The sequence below is a fragment of the Lathyrus oleraceus genome, chromosome 3, assembly GCF_024323335.1.
Source record: "Lathyrus oleraceus cultivar Zhongwan6 chromosome 3, CAAS_Psat_ZW6_1.0, whole genome shotgun sequence".
NCBI classification, from domain to species: Eukaryota; Viridiplantae; Streptophyta; class Magnoliopsida; order Fabales; family Fabaceae; genus Lathyrus; species Lathyrus oleraceus.
The window spans coordinates 433,566,864-433,579,982 of NC_066581.1; the positions used below are offsets into that span (position 1 = coordinate 433,566,864).

General features: G+C 37.4%; 1 protein-coding gene across 2 annotated transcripts; it reads right to left on the reverse strand.

The window, feature by feature from the left end:
* Positions 1-4,036: 4,036 nt before the first annotated feature.
* Positions 4,037-12,549, reverse strand: LOC127128064 (uncharacterized). Of its 2 annotated transcripts, XM_051057317.1 has the most exons (15): positions 12,110-12,549; positions 11,207-11,276; positions 7,057-7,341; positions 6,665-6,970; positions 6,457-6,573; positions 6,016-6,321; positions 5,664-5,921; positions 5,503-5,574; positions 5,175-5,422; positions 4,895-5,083; positions 4,694-4,804; positions 4,528-4,609; positions 4,344-4,439; positions 4,145-4,244; positions 4,037-4,051 (listed from the first exon to the last, which is right to left on the reverse strand). In XM_051057317.1, the coding sequence occupies exons 3-14, from the start codon at positions 7,339-7,341 to the stop codon at positions 4,146-4,148; spliced, it is 2,169 nt and encodes a 722-aa protein (XP_050913274.1). In that variant the 5' UTR covers positions 11,207-11,276; positions 12,110-12,549; the 3' UTR covers positions 4,037-4,051; position 4,145. The 2 variants fall into 2 exon arrangements, with proteins under 2 accessions (XP_050913274.1, XP_050913275.1); XM_051057318.1 differs by lacking the exons at positions 11,207-11,276; positions 12,110-12,549 and adding an exon at positions 7,515-7,714.
* Between the last annotated feature and the right edge of the window lie 570 nt (positions 12,550-13,119).

The following is a 13,119-nucleotide window of genomic DNA, read 5'->3' on the forward strand; positions in this document are numbered from 1 at the left end:
ACTGGTGCACCCCACGACGACACACTCGGACGAATAAATTTCTTATCCAACAGATCTTCCAGCTGACTCTTCAATTCAGTTAACTCAACAGCAGACATACGGTACGGAGCCATCGATATCGGCCTAGTACCAGGTACCAATTCAATTGAGAACTCAACTTCACGCTCTGGCGGTAATTCATTCACTTCTTCAGGAAACACATCAGGAAAATCACACACCACGGCTAGATCGCAAATCACCAGTTTATCTTTAGCCTCCAAAGTCGCTAACAGCATAAACAACTCTGCCCCATCTGCTACTGCCTCATTCACCTGCCTTGCTGATAGAAACAAACTCTTTCCTTCCTCAATCTCAGGAAAAATCACAGTCTTATCAAAACAGTTGAGATAAACTCGGTTAAACACCAACCAGTTCATACCCAGGATAACATCAATCTGCACTAGGGGAAGACACACGAGGTCCATCCCAAAGTCTCTACCAAAAATACTCAAAGGGCAATTTAAACAAACTGAAGTAGTAGTCACTGAACCCTTCGCAGGAGTATCAATCACCATACTCCCATGCATCTCAGATATCTCTAATTTAAGTTTCACAACACAATCCAAGGATATAATGGAATGAGTCGCACCTGTGTCAATAATAGCTACAAGAGGAAAGCCATTAATATAACACGTACCTCGGATCAAACGATCATCTGCAGAAGTCTCAGAACCCGATAAAGCAAAGACCTTGCCTCCCGACTGGTTCTCTTTCTTCGGCTTAGGACACTGTGGGCTAATATGACCCGCCTCTCCACAGTTGAAACAAGTCATAGTCTTCAACTGGCACTCTGCAGCCAAGTGACCACCTTTTCCACACTTGAAACACTTCTTCTCAATACTGGTACACTCATGGATACGATGTCCAGCCTGACCACATCTGTAACACTTAGCAGGGGCACTAGAGTCTCCCCCACTAGGTCTCCTCATCCCACTCTGTCTCTGGAAACCTTTGCCAGCTGCATACGGTTTCCCACAATCATTCTGATTCTTGCCTTTCCTATCAACCCTCTGCTGATAGCTCTCCGCTCTGGCCTTGGTATCCTGTTCAAAAATCCTGCAACAGTCAACCAAGTCAGAAAACACTCTAATCCGCTGATATCCAATAGCCTGCTTGATCTCGGGACGTAACCCGTTCTCAAACTTCACACATTTCAAAAATTCCCCAGTGGCCTCATCATAGGGAGTGTAATACTTCGACAGCTCTGTGAACTTAGCAGCATACTCAGTAACAGACCGATTGCCCTGCTTCAATTCTAAGAACTCTATCTCTTTCTTTCCTCTGACATCCTCTGGAAAGTACTTCCTCAGGAATCTCTCTCTGAACACCGCCCAAGTGATCTCAGCACTCCCAGCAGCTTCCAACTCAGTGCGGGCAGCAACCCACCAATCATCTTCTTCCTCTGACAGCATATGCGTACCGAACCTGACCTTCTGGTTATCGGTACACTCAGTCACTCGGAAGATCCTCTCGATCTCCTTCAACCACTTCTGAGCACCATTTGGATCGTATGCTCCCTTGAACATTGGAGGATTGTTCTTCTGGAACTCACTCAGTTGACGAGCAGCTCCCAGCCCCACAACATTCGGATTCCCTCCAAGTACTCCAGCTAGCATACCCAGAGCCTCAGCAATCGCAGCATCATCTCTACCTCTTCCAGCCATCTCTATTCTGAAAGCCCAACAAGCTAAAACAATAAGTACTGATAGGGTTACACAACACCTATCACGTACAGGGAAACAGAATAATTACGACTCGACTCGACCGACTATGCTCTGATACCACTAATGTAACACCCTTTTAAAATACCCCAATAATTAATTAATTCAACAAAATATAAATCAGAGTAGATATGCAATTTAAGGGTGTCACACTTGACACTTCACACCATTCATCAAAATATCTGGTCATGCTCATTTATTAATCAAAACAAGGCATTGCACAATCCGCAACGGATAGAAATCTAACAACATGCAAACCATGTAACACATTACATGTAAAGTTGTTCAACAACCAAAATGAAAACAAAGTAAAACATCCCGTCCCGATGTTACATCTACCAGAGCATGACCCACTAAGGAACTACACTAGACTCCAAGCACTAGCTTCTACTCAATCACTGCTCGTTACCTGAAACATAGTTGTAAGGGTGAGTTCCTCAATCGATATAATAAGCATTATAAAATATCATGTAATGCTAAGTAAATTAACACATTTCATCACCCAAATCAGATCACACATTCAGCAACGGCAACATCAACTCAAAATCAAAATCATACTCAACCCAACACAAACCACACGTATAATATTGGAATACATCCATTCACATTATACACCATACATATATTATGCAATGAGATTCCATGCATGCGGTACCGACTATTCGTGAACACATAGTTCAACCTCACCGATCAAACCCAGATACGGCTACCAAGCTCACTAGTCCCACTCATTTGAGACCTAGTGACTCACTCACTAATTCCTCACCATGGGAATTAGCTACCACCCCAAGGGCTATGCTATGCACGCTAAATCACCTAGCATGCAAACATCAACAACAATCCACAATAACTCACTCACTAATTCCTCACCATGGGAATTAGCTACCACCATAAAGGCCATACTATGCACGCTAAATCACCTAGCATGCAACATCAACAACAATCCACAATGGACATATGCTCACACTCTAAGTCATAAACAGTCCATCCACAATTGCATACATAACCAACACATTCACAGCATTATGCATACCATCATACATCATCAGCATATTTATCACAAAATCATATTCATATCATGCATAATAATAAATCACAGTATTAGCACACTCTACTAATACCCCTACTGCTCAAAACAACGGGAAATGATCCCTACTATATCATACACCAATATAGGCCAATCATCCACTATGTACACAATATTTGAATATCAAATTTTCACTTTTCCAACAGTGTTAACCGGTTAACGCCCTGGGTTAACCGGTTAACGCAAAACAGAACACGCTTCCTGGCACATTTTAACAGTGTTAACCGGTTAACGCCCTGGGTTAACCGGTTAACGCAAGACAGACAGCAATTTCTCATAATTCATAACAGTGTTAACCGGTTAACACCCTGGGTTAACCGGTTAACGCAAGACAGAAAGTTGTTCCTGCGCTAACACGAACAGAATGCAGAATCCCCCGCATTTTTCGCCGTCGGAGGACTTCCGGACCTCCGATTTCAATTCCGTAAAAAGCTACACGTCCAGAAATTTAGGATTCACCCACATATAAATTCAATTACAGTTTTAACATAACTTATTCATCACCATTTACAGCATTCCTCATCCCAATTCACTATGCCAAACAAGGGATTAGACAGCGCTTTTTTTGACATTAGACAGCGCTTAAAAGCGCTGGCTATACTGGCGCTGGTATAGGTCTTAGACAGCGCTTAATTTACTAAAAAAGCGCTGGCATAGGGGGGGTTTAGACAGCGCTTTTTCAGTAAAAGCGCTGTCTAAAACCCCCCTATGCCAGCGCTTTTTTACACTATATTTTGTTGAATTAACCACCTATGCCAGCGCTTTTTTAATAAAAGCGCTGTCTAAGGTCAAAATTAAAATGCCTTTACCAGCGCTTTTTGCCTAGAAGCGCTGTCTAAGACTCCAAATTTTGGAGGATCTTTTTATACGTTTTCACCACATTATTTAGCACCTGTAAATTGCAAATTTCAGCAGATTTTCATAAATTGGAGCTTGAATCCAATCTATATGCACCTTATAGTTCAACACATTGTAGTTCTATCTTCTGAATATGCACATATACTTGAAAATCTATATGCATTATAAACACATTATAGTTCAACACAATATACTTCTAATTTCAGCAGTTTTTTGAGTATTTATATATATACTTGAAAATGTTTGCCTTTACAAAAAATCTACACATTTCTAATAACCTCCAAAAATGCTAATCAAAATGTATTTCAACACATTCTAGTTCTATCTTCTAAATATGCTATATAACCTGAAACAACACCAAATAAAGATTGTAGTAAGCAAATGGAATTCACTCAAAGTTATTCAGATCACATTCAAAATTAAAGTAAGAGTTCAATACCTCACAAAACCTGTAGCTCGATAATGAATTGACACAATTCCTCTTTAATTTCATCCAACTGATCTTTTGAGTAATAAGCACATCTATATTCATCAAAGTACTACATAATAATATAACATAGTATGATTTAGTTAAATCTATTTAATTATGAGAAATATGTGTTAAATATGAAAATAACTCATAAGTTAGAAATCCATACATCAGATGGAATATCTGTTCGATCCATAAGAAGAGTTTCTTTCATAAACCTCAACGTGTAATATCCACAATCTATATTATTACGCTGTCGAGGACACTACACATGGAAAAACAATATGGATAAATATCCTAAGTTTTATCATGTGTCATCACTAATATAATCAAAATTGTGATAATTAATATACCTCCACTCTATTCCATGTAATGTTATTGGCTTTTCTCTTTGGTACTTGAATTTTTCTTTGTGCTCGAACAGTTTGTATAATGCTATAATGAAATATAAACGAATATTTAGAACAATTCACATAAATAAATAAGTATACACACGAATATTGGGTTATTTGCACTTACGTGTCAACTATCGTCTTCATAGCAGGGTATGTTGTCCAATCCTTGTGTAAAGAATCCAAATAATACACAATTTCTTTAAAAGGATTTATCGCGACCAACAACCAATGTCCACTGTAATAAAACAAATGTTAGATGGAAACTTTCTACACGACGTCAAAATATGAAAAATTATAACAGATGAATTTAGATTGAAGAACTAACCCGTCGCCGGTATTAAACGGTAAAAAGAACAACTTTTCTCTATCTGTGTCGGCCATAAAGCGCTCGACTACATACGTCCTGACTTCATCTGGTTTTCTTATCATTTCGGTTAAGTTCGTTTTCATGGGATTTAAGAATGAGAATCTTTGCTCCAACCCACGCGGACCCATCAATTTGTCATATAAATACCTTATATAAAAACATCATTAACATTTAGACTATTCATATGAAACGAGTAAATAACTTGTTCAAGAATTTAAACAAAGTAGATCGGATATACCTCATGTATGTGTTGATAACACCAACGCTTAATTGCGTATGATACAAAATTTGATCAAAATCCTCTTTACCCAATGGCTCGGCATACTCAAAACCAAAAATAGCTCCATCCATAGGTATTAAACGAACACATCCATCCGAAATATCTGTCGTTTCTAAATATGTATGGAGGCACGCTCTATACTTGGAAGGATTTTTCTTTTTAGCCCCGGTCCTCTTGGAAATTTCAGTCTTCTTAGCAACAGGAATCTAAATATCATATAATTAGTAAGGTGAAGTGTAAGATGACGAATTAACAGGAATCTAAATAGCATATAATTGTGATGTACCTCTTTTTGCGATGCAACTGACTCGATTTCCCGCGCAATCCCCTTATCTTTTGCTTTGGATTTTGTGGGAGTCTAATTAACATTAACATGTAAAAAATGTGTACGTAAAATGCGCGTAAAAAATTTGAATACCTAAAGGTTCATAATGGTTTTAAGCATACCTCATATCCTACGATAATGAGGTCTGTCGGCCATGCAACAAATGAACCTATGGCATCTCCCAATAAAGTTGCATCCGAAACATCGTCAGGATGTGGTAATAACGCATCCTTCTCCAAAGCAATATCAACCGAGACTTTCAAAGATCCAGTAGGGAGCGGTTTAGTGTGAAGTAATTCACCCAAATTGTTATGAACTTTCCCCTTGCCAACCATCCGATAAGTCGGTCTCGCTAAGTAGAGGTGACAAGGTGAAATGCCCTAAAACCAATAATAAATATGACATTTTTAATGTGTATATATGACAATTAAATAAATTAAGCTAATTTAATTTCATAATAAGATATATAATTACCTCTGGAATAGTCGGTTGAAAATTACAATTGATACTATCTTTGTCACTAGTATCTTTAAAACCCGCTGCTCGATCTCTTTCTCTTTCCTTTCTTAATTCAAGAACTTCAGCTTTTAATGCTTCCAAAGTTTGCTGCAGTTCTTTATTGCTAGGAGTCTTTTGTTTTTTAATATTCAAGGATTTTTGAGTGATCCCAAATCCCTTGCCCCTCACCCGACCAGAATACTCGGGAACATCTAATGCTCGACTCAGTATGCTCCTGCAATCAGTGTCTTCATATGGAACTATAGATTGAGATAGAGTCTCCTGAAAATCATATGAACATACACACAATAGTAATGTTATTGTCTTAAGTAAGTGTCAAAGTCAAAGTGTTCGAAATTGGACGATTCAAAAGTGTCAAAGTCAAAGTGTTATTGTCTTAAATAATGCTATACTTACACATTTCTCAAATATTTGTTGAACGTCTTCTTTAATCTTTCCATCCTTACCGACACGGGCTTCCTTCCACAAAACATGTGCCGGAAGAGATGTTTCAGAACTATTCTCCTTTGTTAACTACACATTAAGCATAATATGATCAAATATAACTCATGACAAAATATGATCAAATATAACAAGTATATCAATGCAATTTATAGATACTTACTATAGACTGCTCTAAGCGTCCATATCCAACACGCCCTTTTCTATAGGGATACGCCGGACTTGATGCTCTTTGCCGGTTTGTTTCACTTACACTCTTAAATTCTTGGGTTTTTCGTTTGGATTTAAACGTTTCCCATTCTTTAGGTGAAATCAAACTTGCATATTTAGATGGAAGCTCTGCATCAACAAAAGTACCTTTCGTATCCCTAAGAAAGGTGGTTGATAAAAAGGTTCTAAACCCTCTTAGTAACTTTCCGGCCAATTTGAGACAATGATCTCTTCTGTTTTCTTCGATGTCGAAACACCTCTACGAAAAACATACACACATTGCGTTAGTACAATTAATTTAAAGACATAATCGTCATTAAAAACAAATAACATCACATATGGTACCTTTATCTCACTCCATATTTTGTCTTTAGCTTCGTTCAATTGTTTATTTCTCCAATTATCACAAGTAATTGGAACTTCATTCCTTACCAATGCACCAATAAAACTTGTCAATGTTGAACCGTTAGGCTCAATTAGTTGTCCACCTTCGTTCCAATGCACTTTTATTAAAACGCCTCGATCTCTATCTCGAATAACTTTCTTCATAACCGTTATTCCACGTTTAATTTCCCTTTCCGCACCACCAACGGTCTCATCACCATGTGGGTGATCCTCGTTACTAGCCATCTGTAATAAAGAAAAACATAAACACAATATTAAGCAAATATGAATACAAATCAAGTAAGTGTCAAAGTCAAAGTGTATTGAATTGGACGAAAATTACATGGTAGCCTACAAACGGGCCAAAGGACTCAAAAATGAACTCGATTCGTCCAAATTCCGAGTGGAAGCATGTTTACCTAAGTCACTAACATCTCTTTCTTTTCTTTGTTGGAATATTAATCACTTGTTTCTTAGCAATGCGTACGGATGAATTGATCCAAATTCCCTCATTATGATCGTTTCTTATATATGACTCATCCGGTATAAGATCATCAACTTCATCATTTCTATTCAACTCATTCCGTCTAATGCATGACTCATTCTCAACATCAATATCACATTGATCGACACCGCTATCATCAGTGACTTTGTTAGAGAAAAGCACTATAGACCATTTTGTACTCTTCGGGTCATTCACATAGAACACTTGTTTAGCTTGAGATGCTAGAATAAAAGGTTCATCTTTGTACCCCACCCTAGTAAGATCAACTTGCAAAAATCCAGACTTATCCATTCGTATGCCACTACTATTCACCCACTTGCAACCAAAGATGGGAATCTGAAACTTCTCGTAATCAAACACCCAAATGTGCTCAATAACTCCAAAATATGACAAATTTGCATATTTGGGGTTTAAGTCCTTCATACTTGATATATGCATTGCTTCAGCTAGCACGGTGACACCACTATTTTGCATAGTACTCTTATCATCTTGTTCTTTGGTATAAAATGTGTATCCATTAATTGAATATGCGCTATGAGAAAACACATGCAAACTTGGACCATATGCCAAACATCTCAACCTTTCTGTTACCGAAGAAGGATCTGAAGAGCGCTTCAAATAAATATGATCCTTCAACCATTGTATGAAACTTTGATTGTGCTCTATAACTATCCAATTTTCATTTCTGTTCGGATTTAACCTTCGGAGTACATCCTTGTGCATTTCAACATATGGCTCAACCTCATTATTATTGTGCAGAACATACAAATGAACTTGATCCCGTTCATCCCTTGATATTGTCACAATTTTATTCCCAATTAATTTTTTACCTTCCATTTTGTCGAAAATCTGAGCTCTGGGGAGTCCAATCGATTGAACGTTAGACAAATATTCAGTACAAAACTCAACAGCTTCTTCAACAATGTATCGTTCAACAATACAACCCTCTGGTCGACTTCGGGATTTCACGTACCCTTTTAATATTTTCATATACCGTTCAGCAGGGTACATCCATCTCATATAAGCTGGTCCACACAACTGTGTCTCTTTCACAAGATGAACAACTAAATGAACCATTATGTCAAAAAAAGACGGAGGAAAATACATTTCAAGCTCACACAAGGTAATTACAATCTCTTTTTGTAGTGTTGGTAAGATCTCGGGATCGATCACCTTACTACAAATTGACCTAAAGAAAAAACACAATTTAGTTATGGCACTTCTTACTTTTTCTGGCAAAATAGAACGTATACCTATCGGTAGAAAATGTTCCATTATAACATGGCAATCATGTGTCTTCAAATTCTTCAACTTGAGGTCTTTCATAGAAACAAGTCTTCTGATATCAGATGAGTAACCTTCTGGAACCTTAACTTCACTCAAAGACTTACACAAAATTTTTTTCTCCTTTCTAGATAAAGTAAAAGCGGCAGGTGGTAGATATGTTCGTCTTCCTTTCTTTACGGGTGCTAATTCAGTTCTCATTCCCATTTTTAACATGTCCTGCCTTGCTTTAAGGCCATCCTTAGACTTGCCTTTTATATTGAGTAATGTACCGATAACACTTTCAAATACGTTTTTTTCAATATGCATAACATCGAGAAAATGTCTCACGTACAAAGACTTCCAATATGGCAATTCAAAAAATATCGACCTTTTCTTCCACCCACCTTTCACAATCTTATGTGCAAAAGGCTTGCCAAACTCAGTACGCACATCTTTCACCTTTTCAAAAACTTGTTCACCTGACAATGCGGGTGGAGCTCTACGATGTTCGGTGTCTCCATTGAATGCTTTTCTCCACCCACGGTAGTGATGTTTAGAATGTAAGAATCTACGATGACCGAGAAACACATTCTTCTGGCAAAGTTCCAATCGAATCGTATCGGTTCCGTCTTCACAAACAGGACACGCACGTTGACCTTTAATGCTATACCCAGATAGATTCCCGTATGCTGGAAAATCATTAATTGTGCCAAACAACATCGCCCTCAAATTGAAACTTTCTTTCCTATATCCATCATAAACCTCCACACCGTTCTCCCACAAAATCTTTAAATCTTCGATCAGAGGTGTCAAGTATACGTCTATGTCATTCCCTGGTTGTTTAGGCCCAGAGATTAACATAGATAACATCATGTACTTACGCTTCATACATAGCCACGGAGGTAGGTTATAAATCATAAGAATCACAGGCCATGTGGTATGTGAGATACTTTGAAGACCATGTGGGTTCATTCCATCAGTAGATAATGCCAATCGAAGGTTTCTTGCTTCTGATCCAAACTCAGGATAATCATTATCAATCTTCGACCACTGTGGTGAATCAGCCGGATGCCGATACTTTCCATCAATAATTCTTTCATCTGCATGCCAAGTAAGATGTCTTGCATCGGTTTCACTACGAAACATGCGCCTAAATCTGGGAATTATCGGAAAATACCATAAGACTTTTGCGGGAGATAATCTTTTCTTATATCGAGACAAACCGCATTTAGGGCACTCAGTTAACATTGCATATTCGTTACGAAACAAAATGCAATCGTTAGGACAAGCATGTATCTTATCATAGCTCATGCCAATAGAGCACAACATTTTTTTTGCCTCATAGGTTCGATTAGGAAGAACATTATCATCCGGTAGCATTTCTCTCATAAGGGCCAACAACTCTGTGAAACTTTTATCCGACCATCCATTGCCCGCCTTTAAGTTGTACAACTTTAATACCGCAGAAAGTCTTGAGAATTTAGTGCAACCTTTGTACAACGGTTTCTCTGCATCGCTTACCATCCTCTCAAACATTTCAGGACAATCATGAAGATCTTCATCCAGTGCTTCTACAATCTCTTCAACTCGATCACAATCGTATGTTTCCGTGTCTTTGTCGTATGAAGCATAGGTCGTATTACTTTTCTCCCTCTGTTCAACATTCTCGTTAATTTTCTCACCATGAAATATCCAACACGTATAACTTCGATCAATTCCACGCATCAGTAAATGCGATTTCAATCCATCTGCGTCAACCCGACCCATATAACAACAACCCAAGCAAGGACATTTCATTCGACTGGGGTCTTTGACATGTTCAACAGCAAACTTAACGAATTCCAATACCCCATTCTCGTACTCTTTCGACAATCGATCGGCAGACATCCATTTTTTATCCATGGTTTTCCTAAATTATTCACGCAACTATTTCAAAACAACATAAAAGAAGAATTTCCTAAGATAAACACTTTCGCGTCACAAAAAGAAGATTATTACAAACTAATAAATTATATATATATATATATATATATATATATATATATATATATATATATATATATATATATATATATATATATATATATATATATATATATATATATATATATCTATTCTTCTACTAACTATGAAGTGAAGTAACTATAACTATGTTGTAGTTATGCTATTAAAATCATGACAATTTGGATATTTATTATGATTGAATGTCAAATGATTGGAAATAATTTAGAGGACTAACACCCTATATGAATAAACAACTTATTTCCGCGTTTATCATATAATTGCTTATATTATAAGTCATTTCTATGAAAAAAAGAAGAAGAGGCAATAAGTTACTACCTTTTAATTGTGGATGTCAACAAAGCTTGTTAGCAATAGTCCTCAATTGAGTCCTAAGGAAATGAACACCCTATAAAATAAACAACAGCTTATTAGACATTAAACAGATCAAGCAATGTATCAATCAGTCAGTAAAGTAATCAACTAAAGTACAAGCAATTCAAGTAGGGTAATATGTCAATCCAAAACTAGTTCAGCATTGTCAAAAACCAATTTAATACCAATCCAACTTAGCAAAATATTTTCCAAACCAGTCCAACACATTCAAGCAAATAACAAGTGTAGTTCAAATGTGCAATATAGTTCAGCAGTCCAACATAATTCAAGTTTAATCAGTTCAGTTTCATGGCATCAGAAAAAAAACAATTCAACAAGGTAAAATCACAAGCCAAGTCAATGCAGTTCCATTCAATTAACTTTGACTCACATCATTCCCATTCTAACAAGCTAGCCTTTCTTTAACTGTCTAACAGCTGACCTGCATTTTCTAAACTTGCATTTCAGTTTTTCATTCTAACACTAACCACACTAATTAACTATTTCATTAACACTAACACCATCTCCCTTTAACAGTTCTATCTAATCCTATCCAACTTACACGCCAATGCTAACAATCACATTTAACACTTGCTACAATTCATCATCAGTATAATAGAAACCTAATGGAAGCTAACACAAACCATCTCCCTTTGACATGGTGATTAATATCAAAAATATATACATTTGTTAACATACCACAAAAGAATCAACTGCCCTAACACACAAAAGAATCAACTGCCCTAACACAAGAGAATCAACTGCCCTAACACATGAACCACAAAAGAATCAACCCAGAAGCAAACCTTTATCACTAATAAACTGCCCTAAATAAAGAAAGATGAAACGAACAGAAAATGCACTTACAAAAATGTAAACGGTGATGAACGAAGTGAGTGATGAACGCAGGAATCAAGAATGGAGGTTTTGGGAGAAGCAGTGATGATGAACGCAACGAGTATGAACGCAGTGAGAAGAAGGTTGTGGGAGCGAGGGAAACAAAATGGGTCTTAACGTACTGAATGAATTCATATATTATAATTTACTAAAAAAAAAATTTGGTAAATAAGGCCTTAGACAGCGCTTTTATGAAAAGCGCTGGCTAAGCTCACAAATTAAAATGGCCTTAGACAGCGCTTTGAAGGAAAGCGCTGGCACAGGAGGGGTCAATAGCAGCGCTTCTAAAAGCGCTGTATAAGGTAGGCCTTATACAGCGCTTTTTTTAAAAATTTAAAAGGCCTTAGACAGCGCTTTTGGGAGAAGCGCTGTATAAGGTGACCTTGTCAAAAGCGCTGTATAAGGTAGGCCTTATACAGCGCTTTTGTTGTGATTAATTTAAATAATTTTAAGGCCTTAGACAGCGCTTTTGGGAGAAGCGCTGTATAAGGTGGACCTTCTCAAAAGCGCTGTCTAAGGTAGGCCATTTAGCAGCGCTTTTAAAAAGCGCTGTCTAAGACCATCCATTTAGCAGCGCTTTAAGCCATCTACGTATTCAGTTTCCTTATTTTTATTTTTTTTTACCGTGTAGCAGCGCTTTTGGAGAAAAGCGCTGTCTAAGGGGCGCTGCCAAAAACCTGTTTTGGCGTAGTGATTAGGGTCAATTCAATGGCTTATTACTACCCATTACATGTTAACCCATAATACTCATTAAACAACGATAAACCCCCCCTACCTGAGTTAATCCGGCAAATCCTTTAACTTCAAGCTTTTCCCTTCTTCAACCCTTGTTCTCTTGCTCTTCCTCTTTGCCCTTTTCTCACTTTCTGTCGCTTCTCTGGTTTTCACGTGAAAAACCCTTTTTACCAAATGGAACCCTTTTATATATATTCGAACTTTATTATTCCAATAATAATAATCCAATAATATTCCAATTATTT